Source organism: Ptychodera flava, chromosome 21 (genome assembly GCF_041260155.1).
Source record: "Ptychodera flava strain L36383 chromosome 21, AS_Pfla_20210202, whole genome shotgun sequence".
Taxonomy (NCBI): Eukaryota; Metazoa; Hemichordata; class Enteropneusta; family Ptychoderidae; genus Ptychodera; species Ptychodera flava.
Genome location: NC_091948.1, coordinates 15,343,020 through 15,367,236, shown reverse-complemented (window position 1 = coordinate 15,367,236; position 24,217 = coordinate 15,343,020). Strand labels below are relative to the sequence as shown.

General features: G+C 36.3%; 1 protein-coding gene across 1 annotated transcript; it reads right to left on the bottom strand.

The window, feature by feature from the left end:
• On the bottom strand, nt 1-23,811 carry LOC139121512 (CST complex subunit CTC1-like). The gene is made up of 29 exons (XM_070686422.1): nt 23,644-23,811; nt 22,856-22,973; nt 20,478-20,645; nt 19,345-19,481; nt 18,630-18,714; nt 18,192-18,309; nt 17,819-17,884; nt 17,115-17,190; nt 16,670-16,756; nt 16,186-16,278; nt 15,779-15,982; nt 15,102-15,163; nt 14,665-14,764; nt 14,269-14,349; nt 13,182-13,309; nt 12,015-12,059; nt 11,559-11,718; nt 10,805-10,984; nt 7,540-8,424; nt 6,969-7,142; nt 6,555-6,664; nt 6,084-6,214; nt 5,556-5,694; nt 4,567-4,674; nt 3,932-4,108; nt 2,885-2,986; nt 2,432-2,594; nt 1,912-2,062; nt 1-487 (listed from the first exon to the last, which is right to left on the bottom strand). Exons 1-29 carry the CDS (start codon nt 23,695-23,697, stop codon nt 345-347), a joined length of 4,245 nt encoding a protein of 1,414 aa, XP_070542523.1. The 5' UTR covers nt 23,698-23,811; the 3' UTR covers nt 1-344.
• Nucleotides 23,812-24,217: the final 406 nt, after the last annotated feature.

Sequence of the window (24,217 nt, the reverse complement as noted above, 5' to 3'; positions counted from 1 at the left end):
TATGATAAATATGTATTTTATTACAAACGTAAATCTTTGAAAGTAGTTTGATAAGATCAAAATTGGTAGCAACTGCTTCTATATAAGTGTTCCATCTCACAGGTGTCTGTACAAGGTACAGATTGTTATATGAAACATGAGCTCGGTTACAAAAAGGTATCTTCCTTTGTTTTCTGCATAACATTTTGTAATACAGATTAAGCCGAACAAAGAACAAGAGTACAGTACTGTCAATTTTTAATTTCATATGAAATCGTTTTTTTTTATGTCCAACAAAACTCACAATGCCTGCAGCTTATGAAGTAAAGGAAGCCACTATATGGCTGTATAGTCATGTTTGATGGCTATGACGAAACTTCTGACATCAACTGTTTTCCAACTGCCTTGAAATCCATTGACTCCAGTGAGATACAGAATAGACTAATCGGAGGCAGGAATTTTGTCTGGTACTGCCTTTCACCGACATCACAGGTTCGAATCTGGTACTCTGCAAAGAATTGAAAAATTTTAATGGGTAAGGTGCAGACACTTTAAACAAGGCTCAAAAAATTGTTGCTGTTATGATAACAATTTCCATACCATTTATGTCCAATATCATAACAATCAAAATGTTTTCTCTATTTATTTTCTTTCATCCTTTGTTTTCTTTTTCTGTTGCAAGACGAAGCACATACGCAATACATAGGCAGTAAGGAAATGTGCATCTTCTTGACAATATTATCACTAAACTTGTCTTGTCAGGTAGAATTAAGAATATAATTAAAGGGGAAATTTACCCAGACTTTCTTAGGTAATCAGGTCGTTATTTAGTGAAAAATAAACAAAATAGCGTTGGTTTCATTCACTTTCACTTGCGCGTATTAGCGCAGTGGCCACAAGCTGAACGCACGGAAACCGGAAGTGACGTATCAAACTTACTGGTCACAGCGGGTTCAAAGCGAGGTCACTTATGACCAAGCTCTTCTACGCCAAGTAGAGTACGCGTACGCGGTACGCAAACCTCAGCGCTCGACTAAAAAGCATAATGGCGAAGATAATCGGTAATAACTTCAAACCTGAACGAGCAATCGATGATCCAAGACTGACATCGTCAGAAAGTTACAGCGGCTCGAGTTCGGAAAGTGACTATTCTAGCTCCGATGACGAAGTTCAAGTTACTCTCGGCGATCAATCATGCCTGTCATTGTCAACCCAATCGCTGTGAAATCATGCCGACACTGAAGTAATGCCAATGCTCTAAAGAGATCGACTTTAATTCTAAGAGTGCGAGCATTTTTAATGTGTTACAGAACACCTCAATGTAGCCATGATAAGTCTATAGAACCAGCGGTCCTGTCTACAGCGTTCCGTTTCTAGTGCCTAAGCGTACGCACAGTCCCATATGTACAAGCAAAGCACTTGGGGCTGGATATGCCCCGGGCAGTTTTCTTTTAGGCTAGTAGTTCAGTAGTTGGACTTGCAACTTTCGGTAAAAGCAGTCCTTCTCAAAGTGGTATTCGCAGAAAACTTTATTTCTGCTCGACTTTAACATCGACACCGAGTGCTTCCCTATATTCTGTAGCCATTCTATACACTGTAAGTGTGCAGCTTACACTTACACACGTCGACTGCTTCAATGACCAAGTTTACGACGTCATTCCGATATTTTAGTACACCGCTGTTTGTTAGCCAGTGAGTGAAAGTGAATAAAATCGACTGGAAAGCCTTTCAATGACCATATCAGTTTAATATGCCAAATTAATTTTCAGGGTAAATTTCCCCTATAATTAAGACAGTATAAACACTGAGCAAAAACTTTATAACGTAAACTTTAAATGAAATTCAGAGTGTTCCAAGGCAGATTTATCATCCCTTTTACAACAAGTAAGCAATTGAATGACAAAAAAACCAAAAGGTCTCATAAACACTTACCATTGCTGTTCTGAGCAGACCGGAAGCCAGGGTTACTATGCTGATGAAACTGTTTACAGTACAAGATGATAGGTCGGCAGACATGTTGGCTTGTACAGAGTTTTTGTAGCATCCTCTCTGCTGGACTTATTCTTCCATAATGCTCACTCTCCTAAAATCAACAGAATTGATACATTATAGAGTGTTTGTCAGTTTTCAACTATGCTGTCTGTATCAAGGTTGAAAGATCATGCAGAGAAAATCAAGCATCATAAATTTATACACTAGAAATCAATCAGTACCATGGGCATAAAATAGATGCAAAGCTATTCAGATTAGGACAGTGTGATCAAATTGCAAACTTTGAATCAAGGAAATATTTTGCTTTCTTTAGAATGGCCAACTTTTTTTATTTTGTACAATCACAATGCAATGGCTAAAATTTAAAACAACATCTTCCTGAGTGTATGTGTAAAAGAATCACATATTGTAATAACAAACTCCAGAGATCTTCATTAATCAGGAGCCAATGAGTACTCACGACACTGTATTCATTGCCACGATGCCTGTGAACAGCCTCTCCTGATTGGTAGATGTACTCCTGTAACCTTTGCCACTGCTGGGTTGAAAGGTCAAGTAGCGATGCCACCTGATCAGAATTACAGTGGACACGTGCTTCAAAGGTACCATCATCAATGATAAAACTGGACAGAACAAAAAAATTAGAGAAATTTAATATTTGTGTGAAAGGGTAAATCTGGTGTTTGATATAAAAGTTACTGATATGTATCGAACAATACACTATAGAAAATTTTAAAGTGAATGAAATTTGAATGCTGGGATGCTCATTTCTTGATAACTGTGTATTTTCAGACTAATTTGAAATAGAAATAAATTTCACATTTTTGGCACATTCATCACACTTTCAAAATCAATTTTTGTTTATCTGAATCAGAAGCAGATGTAAAGTTAGTGATGCTTTTTCCCAACTGACCTTGCTTTGGCTTGAAATACTGCAGATTTGGAAGAGACAGCATTGCACTTGTTTCTGCATTGTCCACCTTGGAACGCATCACCACATCCAGCACAGGAATACCTGGTTAGGGATCATATGGAAGGAAAGGAATGCAAGTTATCAGATGAAACAGAAACCTTGGAAAACTCAGAAAAGTGAGAATTCGGAAATTGAATAATTAGAGCAGATTATTTCTGAAGTGTCTATATGACATGGATCATTTGTACACAAGAGTGTGAAGCATAAATCTGTCAGATTACAGGTAGGATGAGCCTGAGCGACAGATATACTCAGACTCCCAAATTTCTACAATTCTTTTCTGATCTACCACTTGTGGGGGCTCATTTTAAAGCTCTTGGAGTAGGGAAAACTTTTATCATCTTAGTTTTTTGAAAATCAAAAATTTTGTGTTTCCCCATAGAGTTAACACAGGGATGGTGGCCATTTTGAATTTCAAATATTGGTAAATGTTGGTTAATTTGTTTCTCTAGTACCAAAATTTGCACAGTGATCCCTATACGATTTATTCTTCAATTGGTAACAGAATGGTTAAAAGTTCTGTTGAAGAAGTTCGAGCAAAAGTTTAAGTCATTCACTTTCAAGTCACATAGTACATTAGAGGGAAATTAGCTGTAACTTTTGAAAATACTTTTATCAGTTTCTTTCTACAAATCTTTTATTTCTCTCCCTACAGTTGGTTGCAGTGCAAAGTATTAGCCTTGCAAACACAATGCATTGACTACACCAGAGAATGGTATTGTTGACAAATGAATTCTGGTCCAGGCTGAAATTCAGATGTCAGCAATAACATTGTACATTACACATGTACAGGCTACATTAACAAGTTGAGCACAGTATTTCTATGTATGATTTAGAAAGTAAAAACAAGGAACTGTTTTTGGCAGACAGAACAGATATACTGTGGATTATGCAAAAAATTTACAGCTACTGAGACTACATTGTATATAAATGCTAACTTGCAGAGTGGATATGACTAGCAACATAGATTTAGGAGGAGACCTTTACCGAAGACTGATATGCTGCACCATAACAATGTGGGCATGTATCCGTGATACAACTTGATGGGCTCTGTCTGTGTTACATAGTCGCTGCTGTACGTACTCACACAGATAACGCCGTGGTAGCTTGCTGAGATCACTGTTGTCACTGCTGTCTGCTGCGTGACTCACTGCATCATTATTACTATGAACGAAAGAGTGTGAAGATTTATCAATATGCTTACTTTTCTAGAATGCAAAATTGTATCCTGAAGCTCTGCATGAAGTGAATGTTGGTAACGTTGAAAATTGGAAAACATTGCAACATATTACTAGCAGTGGCCCAAACGTACATCTATGGCCAATGTTGCACTTTCAAGGTGCAAGGTGGCATAATATCACAAAGTAAAAACGGGCTGATCTCTTTTTTGAATGTTGAATGTTTGATGAGAGAAACGCACAGAATATCACTTAGCTTGATTCATCATAAAATAAAAATACAAAAACTATTAAAGTTGAAGATGTCAATTTTCTCCTTTATCACTTTAGTTTGTCTTCTTGTACAGTCATACAAAAAACAAAACAGTCCATGGTCTACAGGGCGGTGAGAAAAGTTTACTGGTTGTGAAGTATCACATGTAAATTAAGATTTTTTTGACTCACCTTACAGGTGCATCTCCCAATGATGGCAGCTTCTCTATTGTCACAGATGAGTTGGCTACATACTGGCAGTAAATGTTAGATTTCCTTGATGTACATTTATTGAGATATCTGTGCACAGAAAACAACACCTGTATTATTCATCCATAATGACATTTTGATATGGGAAAAAGTAAAACGACAGTGATCCACAGAGTCAATCATTGCAACTTTTTTGAGTAACAGCATTTTCAGTCGTGTCTACATTTCAGTTTTGTAAATAGCCAAATGGAATTCTACATAATGTGAGAAGAGGATACAAGTCATTGTAGTGTCTGTGCAAGAAGAACAGTTTTGTCAGAAACATTGTGCCAGGGGGGCAAACCCCATGATATTGAATTGCAATGTGGGTAAAAACTTCTCACCACAGCAAGTTTGAGATGGTGATCTGATAAATACTTATGACACTAATATAATCACTGTGATGGCAAAAAGTTCTGTTTGTTAATGAAACTAGCTTAAAACTCATTCATCTTTTCATCTTTTTGGCATTTCAGGCATGAAATTCGTGCAGAACCTAAAACTAACTATGACTTCTGTAATCTTTTGTGATTTACCTGTAGAAATCTGCCATATTGAAAATAAGGTCGACCACCTGAGACTTTTATGATTCATTTGGCTGACAAAATCATATTTAAGGTATTGAGAATAGCATTGGCTAAAATTCAAACGAAGGAAACATTTCTGAAGTACTATCATTGAATATTTGTAAGTACATGTTACACATTAATATTATAACTGCTACTTGATTTTATGACAAAATTAATGTTTTCTAGCTCTTGCACCCACTGCAGATATTTGAATATGCAACCTCATTGCACCGATGCGACAATATACAGAATAAACTTGAACAATAGGAAAGAAATCTGATAGATGGACTCTGTGAACCTGAGATAAAAGTAAAACTTCTCTCACACAGAAGGATAAGTATAAATGCTGGGTCAAAAACTTGCCTGAAAGTTACAATTGCACCTGGTAACAAGGCCAGTGGGTATGAGATCCTGTCCAAGTCAAGGTAGATGAACAAAGTGTCTGGAGACGACAAGTCGCCAACCAATAAACGGACGGCTCTGTTGTCAAGGGTGGAAACACCTGTGGACAAAGCGGAAACAATAACAAAGTAAATCTTTATGTATTTTAAATGTTAATCCATGGCATGTACTTCTAAATGCGCTGATGGCTGATGCTTATTCTGGTCAAGAAGTGGAAAGTTTTAACATTTGTACTTTCATATGTGAAAGCACAATCACACCAAATGAAATACCTGGAAAGAACAACTATATTGTCAAAGAGTTCTATGTTTATATTCATTACATGTACAAAAAAATTTGAAACAGTATACTATATGCAAGTCAACAATGCAGTATCATAACAGCAAATCAAGATGTAGGGCAAATAATCCAACAAAACTAAATTCAAGTTCCACAGATTGTTTTTGTATTTGATTCACTTTTTACTGACGCAACAACTGGAGCACTAACCTAGAGAAGTCACTTTCTCAGCATCGCTATCATCAACAATAATACTTCTGAATTTACTATCAGGAGTGTAGAAAGTACGGGAGATGACCCTACACTTGACAGATACCTGATGAGATGTGTCCGATGTGGAACTGAAAAAATAAGCAAAACTTTATAAATGTTTGACAACATTGAGAATAAAAAACGCTAACTATTCTATATTATAATCATGTAACAGAAAAAACGAATGAATTTGACTTTTGCAGAAATTTGGTTGAAAATAAATTTTAAGTTCAAAAATGACCAAAAATAATGAAGTCGGCAAACAATATGATGAGGATGACTTCCATAAACAAATTTTATCCAAAAATCTCCCTCGCAAATAGATTCTAATCTAATAGGAAAATCTGCACAAATTTCTGCAAGTGTAAGGGCAGTGAGTTATAAAGGATGGTCAAAAAAAGGTGGCAAAATTACAGGGGCATTACATACCTTGACTTCATGACATCATGAACTGTTTGAATCTTGTTTGCCTGCTTACAGCTGAGTCTAGCTGACACTCTGTCGCGTAATTGTGTTTCATCAGCATTCATGACAAAGACCTGACATGCAGATACGATACACAAAAGTGGATTTTCAGATTGATCAGTTTCTGATTGGTGCTGTGAGTAAACAAGAAAATTCCCAAGTTCCATGAAAGTACAACTTGTACAAGCAGTGAATCCCCAAGTTCAAAGTATACAAGTCCTACAATGCCATGGTGAACAAATTGAAGCAAATCAATAAAATGATGACCTGCAGATTCATTTGATATTTACATAATAATGAATGAGTCTGTCTATCATGATTCTGTTTGAAGGATAATGCTGTTGCTATCGAGTACACAGTACAGGTATACATACTCACCTGGTCTGGCAACTTTGCAAGCATACTGCAGTCTGTCTGTTTGAATGCAGATTGGCAGACTGCTGGCATAAAGATCATATCGGCTGAGACAGACACACTGGTCCTGCAGTCTGTGATCGACACCGCTCTCTGTAATGCTGCTGTAGGTAACTGGGCTTGAAATACTGACAGGTCCTGTAAATTAATCAAAAAATTCCATTTATGTTTTTAACAGTAAAAAGTTTGGGAATGGAATATCTTCGACAGAATGGTCTGGTACAATCATGATGTGAGATTACCGCTTCTGATTGTATGATGCTAAATGGCTTTATAAAATGGTTAAATCTGACAGATGAAAATAATCAGTGTATTTTAGTGTATTTAATTTAATTTTTAACTCAAGATCTGATGATCTTTAAGAAGAATATTCCGGGTTCATGTTCACTTAGAAAAAAACCAGTAAAGGCTTGAAAACATATCATTTACAAGTCATGGTTGAATTTAGAAAATTCTGTACACTAAAACACATGAAAGGCATATCAATGGAAAAGAATCTGTCTACATACACAAGGTCATCCCTGAGAAACCTCACCTTTGAACTTGGCTTTATCAATGCATAGGTGTGCCCAACTTCAAGTAAATTGCACCATTTAATACACTCCTGCCCTAACATCAAAACCACTTGTTTTACATTGAGATTTGTCGTTCTGGTTGCCCCACAGCTCTGCGTTTGATCAACTTCATCAGTTCCTTTTTGTTGATCACAAACAGATCCGGCAGTTGAACCCTGTATCCCTATATTCACATCCAGGCCATTGCCCCCACGGAGCATCTGACTGGCTGTGTCAACCTCCTGCAGTAAGTTTGTCCTATCACTCTGGACTACCTTGGTAGAGTCAAGAAACGTGACAGCTATTTGACAACACAGGTTTGAGGGGTTGTCTTGAGTCCTGCCCACCTGACTCAGATGAAGCGAGTTTTTGTGAGCAACAACCAGCAACTGGACAACGTCAGTTGATTGCGCAATATCTGATGCACACTGTCCCTGTTTGTCATCAGATGTTCCCGCTCTCTCGTCTCCAAGTTTTCTCTTTTCTGCCTTTCTGTGTTGGTTTTGCTTCCTGTGTAAACTCACTGCATCTGACATCGAAAACTGCAGATAACACCTGATGTGAGATTTATCGATATACACAGAATCTCCAACATGTTGCACTGATGGGAACTTGCTGATGGTGAAACATTCAGTGACGATCTGATATCTGTCCAGTCGTAGCAGTTGCCCTTGACACCAAGTCTTGACGTATGGACAATGAAATGGTGTGTCGCGACCCATAGTTGGGTAATGACACTCGTCAGTGCAGGTGTGCTTGTTCAGAGGTCCACTGTGATCGGCAATGATGCAGTCTATACTACCTGTTTGGTCAACCAATTGCAGATGACCGGTTTGGCTATTGGCTTCCAGATATCCAACCAGCAACTGGAACACGGAGAAAGTAACTTTGCATCAATTAAACATTATGTAAACATCCTATGATTCGATAACTACTAAAACACCATACACAAAAAGAAGGCCAAAGTCCCTGAAGCTACTATAGACATGGATACAAAATTAAGTATTTCTTGACTGTATGAAATTATCTCACTTAGGTCATCCTAGGGACTTGTAAACCACATATTAAAGCTGTCTGACCAGCGGTTTTGAAAAAAACAAGCAACTCAACAGTTGACAGAGCTCTGCTGTGTTATGTAGAGAATAACCTTTTGTGACACATGTATTGATGAAGAAGGTGGATATCTTTGATAGCTCATTTCAGGATGGCCTGACCAAAATGGAAAAAAAAAATCCGTAAAAATTCAGATTTGCATATTTAACAAATCTAAGTTGGGTTATCCCTAGGGACCTGTATACCAAATAATAAAGCTGTCTGACCAGTGGTTTGAAGAAGATTTTTTACCAAAAACGCCTTTTTTTGCGCTAATTTGCATATATACATACACGCATACATACATACATACATACATACATACATACATACAGACTGATGGTGCACGCCAGACGGATACCATCCCAATAGCTTCTATAGACTATATTAGTCTATAGTCTATAGTAGCTAATAAACGAGAGTTAATTACATTCTAATTAAAGTAAACAAGACTTGCTTAAATCAAGATTTACGTCATAAAAAAACATCATATCTGTCAGGTTATAAAGAATCTTAAGCTGGTTACCTTATCACTATTTTCATCCTATTAACCAAGCACATTTTAACTTTCAAATTAACATTTGAAGTAAGTTCTGTTGAATACGTTGAGACTGTACATACTCAGAGAAAGCACCCTGAAGAGACAAATGTTTGAAACTTAAGAAGTTCAAGGTCATCAAAAGCATTATAAGGAATCATGTAACTTTCATTGCACTGTTTACACAGATTGCATAATTGCTATAAATAGCACATGAGGAATCTTACAGGCCAGCTTTACCATAAAAACCCTATCACTTTGACCGCTCTTTTAATTGACCACTCTATTTTTTCTCAAAAAGTAATTTTATTTTATCCTTACCAAGTCAACTATAAATGGAAATTAGAACTTTCTCTATCTCTATCTCTATCTCTATTGACTATTTTGAGCAATTTCTTTTAGATAACATACAGGGCACAATAAATGACGGTTCAGAATATGTCAAAGTTGGGATTCAGGAAAGTTGCCTTTACATGTTTTAATCCTCCAAGATGGTAAGCATTTCACTGAACTGTCAAAAAAAGTTGAACTTTCTGATAATTCTACAATAAAATTATTTTGGCTTTGATGATTTCCAAATTAATTCAATTATTTGAAATCATATTAATTATTTTTTTCTGGGTGAATTGATAGGGTTTGTACAGTACAAGAATTACATACAATGTAAGTCAAATTTTGACCAAAAATGACAAAATTCCTTAAAAATACACATTTGCATATTTCATCACAATTTGAACAAATCTAAGTTGGGTTACCCCTAGGGACCTGTATACCAAATAACAAAGCTGTCTGACTAGCGGTTATGAAGAAGAAGATTTTTTACCAAAAACGCCTTTTTTGGCATTAATTTGCCTATTTTCAACAATATCAAAAAATTAAAAAAAAAAGTTTCTCAAAATCATATTTTTCATCTACACAACAAATATCAAATCAGTAAGTATTGCAGTTCTCAAGATATTTGAGTGGACGGACGCCTCACAAACGGACATACATACATACATACATACATACAGACTGACGCCGGACGCCGGACGGATACCCATCCCAATAGCTTCTATAGACTATAGTCTACAGTAGCTAAAAGAAAAAGGCTCATGAAAGTGTCTTTTAAACATCATATACCTGAAAACAGTAAAAGAAAACTGAAAAACACGATTATAAAAATCCTTTTCAAGACTTCATGGTTGAAGGTATCATTTAGTACTCCTAAAGCTGGCACTGTCTGGCACCCTGTGAGTGGACATGCGAGTCCCTAGCCCTGATCCATAAAAAATTATCTGGCAAAAAATTTCACAAAACACATTATGCAATCTATCCAAAAGACATATTGGGCTACAACATTGGGCTATTGGGTACCTTTTCAAGGCTAGTAACTCTGGAAAGACGCGATTGTCTAATGTTTTAGCATTTCCCTGGTTTTAAATGAAAGCTGTCAAGAAAAGGGTGAAAATCATGGGTTGTCAAAAAAATACCGGTACATTATAAAGTTGCCAGTTTTCCTTCTTTAAAACTGTTCTTCAATTCTTTGTTATAGTGTCACTTGTGAATGCCAGTAAAATACCCAAGTGCTGTATTAAATTGTGAATGTCAATCCCAATGTCCATTTCTTCCCTTACCATGGTTGGTTTGAAATCCTTAGGTTGGTAGATTTGATGTTTCCAATACAGTGCTTCATTCAGTGCTTTGGTGTTGTGTGGTGATACAGACTCTGGTACCTGCCACGTCTCTGCCCTGGATGATTTCTTCTTTACCACAGCTTTTAATTTTTCAATGGTTGCGATCCCAAAGAGGTTTGCCTGAGATGAACAAAAAAATCAAGGCCAGGGCAATGTATGAAAAGTCAATCTATAAATTCTACTTGTATGACACTGCTGAGCCAGAGGCTTTTCTCACAAGTCTATTGTGTGAGAACATTTTCATTGTAATTTCTTCATTACATACAATATGACTGATGATAATTTGCGTCCCTGTTTTTCAAGTGTTGTAGGAATAGAAACTTGAAAATTTGAAAGTCACTAACAATTGGTCACTTGTCAAATCAGGATTTCTCATGACTGTTCCTTTACTTTACAGTGCCAAAATATTGTTGACATGTAAGATTCGTATAAGTTCAGAAAATCTCTCTGTTTCATGATTTGTTAGCATATATATCAAATGAGTTTAGCATTGTCAAATCAATATAGCAGTTGTGAAAAATCACAAAACATATGTTTTCTTTTCAAACAAAATAATTGTCTTTTGGTATATAGCTTTCAGTTTGATGCAAATTTTGACGAATAATGTGCTGAGGGGTGATAGATTATGGCACTACCCTATTGATATTGATATTGCAAAGTATTTTTATGATTTGGCAAATTGTAACTGACTGACCCTTGAACTTGACTGAGATTCCATCACCGAGCAAGGGTGCTGGGGGTCCATAAACTCCCTGTAAATATTCCGGTCGGCTTGTGGCAGTAAAAGTTGCTGTGTTGACGGTGATGGGATCCGAAGTAAATTGTAAAACACACCAAATGTCTTTCGATCCGAGCTGCAATGAAGGCAAAATTATGAAATGTTGGTATAGCACATCTATAGGGCCAAGGTGGTGTTCTTGACCAAAGCATTGATATGAATTTTTGAAAATTTTTTCATAATCTTGCAAATACAGACTGATATCATTTTCTGATGGCAATCATGTCATAATTACACTTTATGCCAAAATGAGTCTCTCCACACTGAATGCCATGTTGATATATTTCTCAGTACACATCATGTAGTCTATCCTATGGAGACATAGGATTATTACTGTACTACAGCCAAATGTATTTCTGAAAGATTGCTTACCTCACTCTCTGCCTTGATAGCTGCACTCCCATCAAAACACTGTTGCTGTGACGTACATGAATGAAGACAAACCAGAAATTTAAGTAAATAAGGTCTGAAACTTTAGGTACTGAAGGTCAACTTTAGCAACATGCATAGCAGAGAATCTTTCAACCATGGATGTACAAAAATAGACATCTATGGTTTCAGCAGATCTGTTAATATGTCACAGTTCATAAACAATGACAGGAAATGACCAATTAGCTGTTCCAGTTACTGCTACCACTCCCAAACATAATAGGTACCCTGCATACAAATAGGTTAAAGGTCAAAATCCTCTTATTCAGATGTGTGGGCTGATTCAGTTCACTGCCACCACTCCTGCACACTTGCAGTATTTCCCTTTTTCTTACCTCATTTGCACATTTTTGACACTGATGTGTTCATTTGAACAAATTCACATCTCAACCCCTACATCTACCTGTACACCAAATACTGAGACGGTAGCTTTGGTGGTATGGGAGCCTTTGTGTGTGACGGACATACATCCGCACATACATACCCACAAATATACAGACATACAGACACCACTCAGACTCATCATATAAGCTCTTTTTGGTATTTATATATAAAACCAAATATGAGCTAAAAATGCTGGATATCAGATGACAGCAAAGGTACAGATAGGATATGATTTGAATGGGTATGCATTAATTGCACTTGTAACATTTGTCATTACTTTTGAAATCTTGGCATGTTCGTTTTATGCTGTTTTTCGTGATAGTGATACTTTTACTAATGTTCAACTGTTTTTTAACTTTTGCTTCTCTGATATTTTGCCTCCCTATGATATCCATTGCATCTCTTTTTATTCCATGCATGGAAATCCATTCATCATGTATGATTGACATAGGACATAATATTACAATTATTTCAAATTGAAATATACAAGGGCTTGTCTCATACATCCGGAACACTAACATTTGTGTATGTGTACATAAGAATGTAAATAGTATTGTCAGCATATGGACCATTGGATGAGGTATAGTATTTTGCAAAATCTACCGGTATATACTCACTAAAACTTACATAGATAAACTAAGTTGACTCAGAGAAAAATGTTATAAAAGGGATAACAATAATTCTTTCATCTTACTAGTAACATCCGGATGTACCCATTATCCTCACCTCAAATGACTTGGTAGGAATTTCTCCTTCATCTCCTCAGCTGCATCAACCATCCATTGGTAGTTGACAAGATTCAGATGGTAGAAGAACAGAAGATGTATGAAGACACTCTGTTGACAAATAAATGGCTGGCAAAGAAATGAGAATATATTAAAACAATGCAACCGGTAAAAATTTCACCAGGAAATCTTTTGTAGAGATCAGAGTATTCTTATTGTATGACACAGATATAGATATGTGTCATTTCCAAATGTAATGTGATATTTCTTTGAAATCAGGTATGGTAGTTTACTATGCATACATCTAATACTTGAAGCATTACAGTTGTCTTTCATCGATACAAACTGTATCTATTCCTGGGTATTGTGTATATATATATATATATATATATATATATATATATATATATATATATATATATATATATATATATATATATATATATATATATATATATATATATATATATATATATATATATTTATTCAATAATTACCATCAATAATGAGTTCATGTATTATAGACTCTACACCATATTTGTACCGGTTGGTTTTCAGAAAATCTACGTAAAGTGCAAAGTGCATTTCATCAGTGCTTCTTTGGGTCTACAACAGTAAATACCTAAAGACTTTGGTTGTTTAATCTCTGCTAAAGATTTAACAGTGACTATGTCTTCAATTCACAGATTTTCAGTACATCAATACAAGGTTAATCAAATTAAAAAACTGCAACAGCTCAATTGTAGACAGTGTCTTTGTTGAGGATGGTAAGAAGGTAAACGTTATCGGAGTGCCCAAGTCATTTTACTGGGGTTTCCATTTAGTGTATCAATGCAATCAGATTAGGGGATAGCAGAAATATTACCAGGGTTCCCGAGTCATCTTCCCCAACCAAAGAAAAAACACTGGTAGATGCATTGTTGACCAACCCTTTTTCATTTGATCTCCACAAGGTACTTTTCATTACTGGCACATATCATGACTGCAGCAATTCAGCCACAGTGCGATACCATAATCGAGTTCGCTGGCACACTGAAATGTAGGTTTTGAGGTCAACTTAGGCGATGTTCACTGAATGGTCAACTCACCTGATACGGCGTTGCCAAGGGAGAGAACTTGACAATGACAACTGAACTGAGGGTACAGCAACACATTCGAAGACAAGGTGCCTGTCAAAAGATATCAGAAGACATTATTAAATCATGTTTACTGTGACAAATAATATTTTTTCCACTACTTCGACTGAGCAAGAACTCAATTAATATTCATATTATTGGACTTTTATTGACCAATAATATTTGTAAATGGTAGATTTTTATCATCACGATAACATCATTACTACACATACATACTTGTACAATTATTTCTTCTGCATGTGATTTTGAACTTTTCTAAGGTCATCAGTTTACTATGATTTTACTTTATATCCCAGATCTTTCTCCATGGTTTACTAACAGTGACCATCTCCTAGATGCCACCTTTACCTGTTTGAAAGTCTTGAAGTGACAGCTGTATATATTGACCTTTGCCCCCACTCTCATCCCCCTGCCTTTGCTGGCACACGGCTGGTGACAGATGTACAACCTGAAAGAAAAATTTAACGAACAGTAAAAATTTTGAGGTTAAAGTCATGTAGAGAACTGACCAGAAAATATTGATCATGAAAAATATGTTATGAAAATATTTAGCCTCTCTCAAAACAAAAATTTAATACTGATCCCATTCTGGTATTCCTAAATACAGCAATGAGCTTTGTGACGTCATGATAGTTCACAATGCCACATAGAACCCAGGGAAGAGCTTCAATGAAACCATTCACTCCTCTCACATCAACGAACCATTTCAAATTCAAGTTTGTTCATCCAAACAATACCACTGGTAGACATGTTTGTTATGACACAGGTATAACTTGCACATTTACCGTATTTTGTCATCCAGTTCATAAATTCCTGCTCCAGCATTGGTAACCTTGGTAATGGTTCCCTGAAGGAGAAAATATACAAATGTAAATTAATCTTCTGTTTAATGACAGCATGTTCAAGTTCCTTGAATATAATCCCCCACATGTAATCCACAAAACTCTTTTGTTACTTCAGAAATATATGTTTAAAGGTCAATCAGTATTATGAAAAACAGTCTGGGTTGTAAAACTCTGTAGTGAAAGACTATACCTGTACAACAACATCGTTTTGACAAAGCTAAATAAAAAGTCAATAGAAACCCAGAGAATTGATAACTTTTGATATCTAACGATCATGAAGTCATTTTTTAAGAACTCTTGAATCACATGTTTTTTCTCAGATGTGTCCCACGAGATCAACAGCTTACCATGATGTACCTCTTTAGTACTACCCATATTTGAAAAATGATGTCCAAACATGTGTCAGGGATATTTAGAATTTTTTAACCTGTTATATTAATAGAAGCGTAATTCATTGAAAATCAATCTTGATTACCCAGGATACACAAAGATATACAGAGAGATAATTGGACATGAAAGGACTTGTTACTTCAACTAATCTGTATTTGGACAAATTGCATGTTGAATTCTGAACTACTGTTACAGCCAACGTTGCAAAATTTATTCTAATGACTCACTTGGTATGAAGACAATGTTTCTTCATTGGTGCGTCTACTGTAGGAGTCAAACTGACTCTCACTAGATGGAAGACTCCAATCATCTTCTTTCTTACTGGGACCAGGCTCCTGATCACCATGGCAACCATCTTTATCTATGGCATCACCACCCACAGCTGATCCAGATGTTTGCACCTTCTTGATGGTAAACTTTTCTTTCAATTCCTGCAATATTTCAAGATGTGAACATAATCATTTAAAACACTTTCCTAAAATGATAGGATGTAGTTGATTGCAGCAGAGATCCACTGTCAGTAACAACCGGGGATATTTTCACTTTTGATTTTGAAATTTTGAAACCAATGTAAACAGTGCACACAAAAGTATTGACTAAAACAAAAATCTATAAATAGTGAAAGGAAGCTTACCCACAAAGTGGTGATCCTGCAGTCTTCCCTACTTATCTTGGACAGCCGTGACTTTCTTGTAAATGCATATACTAGAAAAGAATTGGCACTGCCCTGAAGGAAAATTGGATACTTATGAACATATGCATCTGATAGCTGGATTTACAAACCATTGACATTCCTATCTGTTGCACTGTTTTTCCTTATTCAAAATACTGTTGGAAAATTTGTCTGAAGAACAGAAAAAGTGTTGGGGCATAATTTACCACGTTTGATGTCAGCTCAGCAGACCAATTGAACTTGGCTTGGATAAATTTTAGCCTTTAACAAAAAGAAATCTTTAGAAAATTTTGCAAAATTTTCTGCAATTGCTTAAATATGACAACAACAACATGAATTACTGACACTTCTATATTGACGACTTGAACACCAAGTATGGGAAGACTTACACAACAGAATGAAATATCAATGGAGTTATATGTTAACTTCGATGAGTTTCACATACCTTGTTCAGCGTTGTTGGTGAAACATTTGTAAATGCATATTCTTCATTTATTTGTATAAAATGATGCCAGTGAGCAAACTCTGCACCCTGAAATAAATCGAACAAATTGCTCAACACCTTTTTTGATCCATTTTCAATGCAATGATGAAATTGATGGAACAACGGATAAGTTTGCAAATTCTTTGACCAGCTTCTACATCTTGTACTCGTCAAGAAATGTCACAGTGTCTGTCAACAAGATAAATAACATTTTACATCTGTTGTGAATAGATTGCCAGTGAGTCATTTCTTTGTCACTGTGGGACTTTAATTTCAGTTGAAAAAAAAACCAGGAAAGTTATTACGTTTCAACAATGGCTGGGCAAGACAAGCATTTTCCACGTACACCACTACATGACTAATGTTGGTGTTACTAAAATGGCATTCCCTCTTTCTGATGAGTTACCTTGACAACCAGGCATACATTGGCATGTGAATCCTTAGATGTGATCTCAACAAAGAACATCACTGAATCCCGAATTCTGAAAGAAGAAAACACACTGCTATGACTTTCAATTTCATTGTGTGGGGTGCTGTTAAGTTATGCAGGACTTATTCTTTTATGTACAACAAAGCTGTACATGTGTGTATATGTTTACAATCCATTCAATTTTTTGGATTTCAAAATTATTTTTTATTGCTTTTAGGGCAACATTGCAAGTTTTACATAAAATTTCCTTTTAATGCCTTCAATATAGTACATTCAAATTGTAAATTTTGATATCAAAACCTGACTAATCTTCAATTTTTTGTTCTAACATTTACTAATAATATTTCATTTACCTTTGAGTAATATTGGGAGCTAACTTTCATTGTAACGAAATACATTCAACAAACAAGACAAAGTCTGGATGAGATAACTGGAAAAACACGTCTTTTGTTAAATGAAAACAGATATAGCAATTTTTAAAAGACCATATTGGTGAGTAAAGGCAGATCATACATTTCAAATAACTTTTGTCTATTCCTGGTAGGGCAACTGCAGTTTAATTTACTTGCCTTAGCAAACCAGAGAATTTCAAAACAATCTATGTCAGTTTGAATTGCAAGACAGTGTCGTTTAAAACACCGACTGTGCGGCATAAGTGAGAAATGAATTGAGTGGCATACCTGTGTACAGGACTGAGAGCAGTGATTGCGCCATGGAGGTCTATCAGCTTAATACTGTATGCATCCCTGTGAACAAGGAGGGAGGAAAAATACAAAGGTGAGGGGGAACGGCAACCAGACGGTACATGTGCACTAAGTTAGCAAAAACCAAATTATTCATAAAATCTACAATCAAATGTGAACTTTAATTGAACTTGAAACAATGAAAATTTCTAACATCAGTGCAAATTTTGACTTCCAACACAGCATGTAATCATTTTGTGCTAACTTGCTCAAAAATCATGTATAAGATTTATGTAAAAAGCAAATAATGAAGTCAGTAAATGATAGTAAAAATGATCTTTGGATAGTGAATTATGAGAAAGTTACAGACCTGTGCTGTAGAATATGCTGAGCTAGTTTTGATGGAACAACTGGTAAACCATGTTTCGCTTTTGGAGATGGTTCACAGCCTTGTGGACACATTTCTGATATCTCCAGGTAACTGTTCCCTATAGTGAAAGTATTTAATACGTTACTTTGCAGTTTTTTGTTTTGTTGGCCCCTTTCCTGCGAGGCTTGTTTGTTGTTCGACTATTTTCATATTTTGCTCTGGTACCACTGTGCAAAATTGGAACTATACATGAGACGAAAGAACCCGGCGGGTTGACCTCTTATAAAGGCAATGAATCTAATAATAATCTAGGATAGCCTGGATCACAACCCAACAGTTTTGAGGATGTAGGACAGCCACATTGTCATTGTGTCAATACTTGGGTTGAACCAAAATAATAGCGTGGAGTGGAACAGAGACAACTGTGGCCAGCCTTACCTTTCTGTTTTGGATCAGATGGGATGTAATTCCACTCCAGTGCTATGACATACTGATCTAACCATGCCACATCAATATCCAAACACTGAAACACAAATTATAAAAAATCAATGAGTACTTACTTAATCCTCTTTTTTTACTTACTTTTTTGTTGAACATCTTTTCTCAGGCATGACAACATCAAAGATATAAGACATTTTAGTTCAAAACCACTCACAATATGGAGAGCAATTCTGATATTTCAAAGTTAAATTTATGCATTCATACTGTATAGATGGCATACAAAACCAAATGAAACTGGTTGAAGATGATTTGATTTGCAAATTCATTGAAATTTGACAAAGTTCAACTTAACTAAACTTGATATGAATGTGAACTAAACAATCACATAGATACCATTTCATATTTACTAAATGAATATTTCATGTGGTGTCATTGAGTATTTCAAAATAATGGAAGTGCATTTTCTGCCTTCTGTCAGATTGCCACATTTAAGTTTTAACAAGGAAAGCTTAGTGTGTTGGAACTAGATGATACATCTTCAGTTCTTGTTAAACATCCACTTTTTGATTCAAGCAATGGGAAAGTTTCTTGTCTTCTGTAAACCTAAATCTTGTGTCAATAACAAATTTGAATTACGGTAGAAGAAAATGAACGCTGGCTTCATAGTGACGACAGACAGCCTTCATCAAATATTGGAAGATGTCAAGAATACCTGACACAAGAGGGCTCCAGTCCCATCTTCCAAATACAGATCACCACATTTGTCTTTCTCTGTTGGTGTGTTGGTCCTCGGCGTAGCTGTGAGTTTACCAATCAAAAGACAGTTAATCCGATCCAGTGGCTTGTGTCCTGTGTGAAGAAAATTGATGATTATGAGAAAGCTGAAAAGCTGAGATCTCAGATATAATTAATTATCCACAGTGATATGATCCAATGCCATGGAAACCATTTAGCAATGAATTGCAATGAACGGAATGCTTGCAGTGTTATCCTTATTATATAAAACGCTTCAAAGCAGACAAACAGACTGGTTCTTTACCAATTAGTAACAGTGGCATATATCAGTATTTACACATGTACTGTACTGAAAGGTGCTGTCCGTAAAAGTATGAGGTTTTAGTACTTTTCCTAGAAGCAGCAAAAGTAACTGGCACAGTGTTTGATGCAATTTTACATGGGTATGTGAGAGTAGGGTGTTATGTTTACAATAAGATATATACTGGTACATGATGTACATGAACAAGTCAAATGAACCAAGTTCCAGGACCAAAAATACTTGGCTTAGGCCTTCCTGGTCAAAGCAACCCATGGACATCTACAGCAAAAAACAGGATGGTTGGACAGTCTCATATACATTACGTTTACTTTTTTGTACGTAGCATACAAGTTTTGTAGATAACACTGTAGATAAGAAGAGCCGACTCATTTGAGTGTCTGGATAGAACACACAAGGGAATTGCTAAATTACTTGTTGAATTGATAGTAGAGACTGAAGTTAATTAGGACAGCACTCTGGCCAAACAAACCATAATACAACGTAAACGTACTGATGTCAATCTGTTTTTATAGACACACAAAGATAAACAGTGGAGTGGAGTGTTACATGATTGGTATTTCACTCAAATGAGTCGGCTCTTTTATCTACAGTGTTAACTACAGAACTTGTGGGGGACTTACAAAAAAGTAAACATAATGTATATGAGACTGTTCAACCATCCTGTTTTTGGCTGTAGGTCAAACATAAAATAAAGACTGGGTGCAAACTACCATACTAGCCAGTACGGATGGAATTGGGTGTCTGTGCTATGTGACAATATGAAGCGTGATGGAGGAAAGCTTCTTTACCGTCCACTGAAGTCTCTCTGACAACTCTCTTCTGTTCTTTTGATGAGATTTTGAGACTGGAGCAGCACGACAAATTATGTGATTGCATCAAAGTCTTCACGGATATGATGTTGTAAGTAATAGGAATTTCATGGCTACTGATATCCTCTTCTTCCATGCCATTGTACTCTGCAGGCAAAATGACAATTATACATTACGTTATCGGCATGTTAGAATTGTTTTGCTTGAGCTGTCATGTATGTCATAGACAGTTGCTATCAAACAAGAAAATACCCTGTATCAATACTTAATCAGCAAGGCACACTAGACCAAAAGGGGATTCTCTCCCAATCGGGAGAAATCTCCCGATCGGGAGACTTCATAGAAATGTTACAAGTATTTAGTTACAGCTACTCGATGACAGTTTTTCTCAAAAATGACAGAAATCTCCCGATCAGGAGATTTTGTCTAAAATGTGTAACAGTTTCAAAATGGTAATGAATGAATTCCGGGACATGACTTAAATTGACCTTAAACAGTTCAAATGGAGTTGATCCACACTTCAGAAATACATTTTTCATATAAAGTGACAATTTGCTGTATGGCTTTTCTACAGAGGGTATCACTATTATTGAATAAATGTGAAAATATACAAAGAAAGCAATGGTGAACTTTTTCGGAACAATGGTAAACCCAATCTCAAATTTGATAATGAACATAATGGTACACTTTTCTAAATGCGCAAATGTCTTTAAATTCACAGAACTACTCTATCAAAAAAAGTCTCTGTATCAGAAAAAATTCTCCTGATCAGAAGGTCAAAGAAAATCCCCTTTTGGTATAGTGCGCTTATGCTGTTAATGAAGACAGCTAAAAAGTTTCAAGTTGTAGTGGTACCTTGTATTATTGCCTCTAGAAATTAAAAAAAAGGTAACACTAACAAGAAAGAATACGTTTATTAAGTTTGATTCAATTTTTTTACAGTTATGCTCAACGGAAAGTAGACGATGAGATTAAATGATACCTTACTCAATTACTAATTTACATCAGACACTTTATTTCTAAAACTACACTAGTACCTCACAATATTGCTTGCGAGCGGCAAGTTCTCAAAGACAAGAATAACAAATACCAGACCTAAATGATTCCTTAACATAACAGTCGCTTGCCTGCTTCTCTGCCGACATGAGTGCCTTATCTCTTTCCACTGGTTTATTGCCGTAATCTTATACCACGATACTAATTACACAGCGACAAAAAGACAACTGTAAGTTGGCTGAAGCATGAAGTAACATATGTGCCTCTCAAAGAGATATATAAAAGGCAAATAATGAAACATCTTCATCATTCATGAATCAAACGTTTTGTCTGAAAAGCTCTTGCAAAGATATCTTGAGACAGACAATAATTATATGGTTTCTCTGGTTTGGCGAGTAAATCTTGTAGAGGATTACACAAATCTGTAATTACCCTCATCAATTTTGAGCCATTGAATAACAGATAGACAAAGTCTCATTTGATTGGATATAATAAACACAAAACGTTAAACATCCCAATCAAATGTACTTGGAAGAGTATGCATGAGAATAGTTGCACCACTGTTTGACTGCTAGAAGAGATACACAGAACAGTGGACACATAGACAGTATTTCACATTAATCATCAGTAGCTTAGGTAATTGTAAAGTTGGCGATATGGTACATAGCTAGAGACCCCCATGCGTGATAACATTGCCAAATTAAGTCAGTTTTATCCAAATGTTTTGTCCACACTTATCTTCATTCTAGCACAAATTACAGAGTGGCAGTTGATTGTAACATTTTCACCACCATGGTTTGGCAAAATACCCATTGTTATCAATCGTAAGTGTGGACCTGTTTTACAAAGAATTAGGGGGGGCTAGGTCGAGGCATTTTCATACAAGAATTAGGGGTAATCTGTTTTAAGGCATTTTAGTGTCAAAGAAAATGAAAATTGGCAAAAGCAGAAGTCATGATTTTAAGATTGAAAAATCCAATCTACTTGACACTTACTGAGCAGTGTCTCAAAATGTCGCCGGTCTACCCCGGCGATGACGTTCATTTCAGCAAGAACTACAGTTGTCTTTTTGTCGCTGTGTAATTAGTATCGTGGTATAAGATTACGGCAATAAACCAGTGGAAAGAGATAAGGCACTCATGTCGGCAGAGAAGCAGGCAAGCGACTGTTAAGTTAAGGAATCATTTAGGTCTGGTATTTGTTATTCTTGTCTTTGAGAACTTGCCGCTCGCAAGCAATATTGTGAGGTACTAGTGTAGTTTTAGAAATAAAGTGTCTGATGTAAATTAGTAATTGAGTAAGGTATCATTTAATCTCATCGTCTACTTTCCGTTGAGCATAACTGTAATACTATTTTTTACCTTTGAGAATCTTTTCAACCGTTTCTAATGCCACATTGCTAAGGCTCTCTTCTTTAGAATCTCTGCAATGCCAAGATTCTTCAAGACTGGTATACAGGTTACTCAACCAACGTTTCTCCTGGCATGACACAAGAGACAACAACATTTATCAAAGTCATGGTTGATGTTTACTAAATTGTTTCTTTAGTACAAGGAAAGAGAGAAACAATAACAAACTAAATTAGTTACTTAATTTCAAAGAAAGAATTCTGGTATTTTTTGTTGAGAGCAGAATTATCAATGCCATGCACCCTCAATTCTGATCATTTGAATAGACCGAAACAGCCAACATCCTTAAAGATGCCGAAAAAGTTTAAGATTCACCATGGTGGAGGTCACCTCCTCCACAATAATCATCACCATTTCAAATCAAATCCTGGAAACACGACTGCACATTTTTACTAGTGATGTCACGTATTCGAAACGCTATATCTCTGTTGACAATTTTGATCATTTGCCGTCCGTGACTAGGACGAGTTGGTTTTGTAAAGAGTCAGTTTGGGCATATTAACTAATGGGTGTCGCAGAATCCAGGCTTCAGTCTGGGATTGATTTCTGACGCTGTCGCTCGATAAGCTTAGCGACTTCATCACGACCACAGACGCTCGGTCTTCGCTTGCTGCAATTAACCACCCCCTGGGGTATCACTTTTCAAAACAGAAAAGAGAGTGGTTGGGCGATGAATCGCAGCAGAGCCGACGGCGTGAGCGAGCAGAGTACATGTAGCGAAGGAATTGGGCGTCGCTTACCGCACCAGTGTTTCCGATGCCCCTTTCCTTGGCTTTGCTAAGATATTCTTCCATTATTACGGCCTCCTGGTGTGTCTTATGCACCAGCTCTCAACTGAAGACCGGGCGATCTGCATGGGAAGCTAACTCCTGGAACGTGCGGAAGTTTGCATTCGCCGCCATTTTTGTGTGAACTTTGCCCCGATGGGGAGGAGTCAGAGGTCAAACATCACTTTTAGGGATGAACCAATAGATTTTAAAGAGGGTCAACTGTTGCCCCAAAGGCTTTCCGATTCCTTTAGCAACTTTTGAAAATTCGCATCTCCTGGTGTTGGTTAGAAACTCGTTTATTCAATTAAAGTCAATTCATTACATTATAAAAGTTCAGCAGCCGTATTTACAGCAATTACAGACAGCCATATGTTTGTAATGAACAAACTGTGACCAAACATGATACAAATTGCATCTTCTGACTACTTTTTGCACAGAGTGTAGGTGAAAGTTTATATATTTGTTAAAAATGTATACTTATGTACTTAGCTTTACCATGCAGATTTTTGGCATGTTTACCCTGTACATAACATTTGTCAACAGC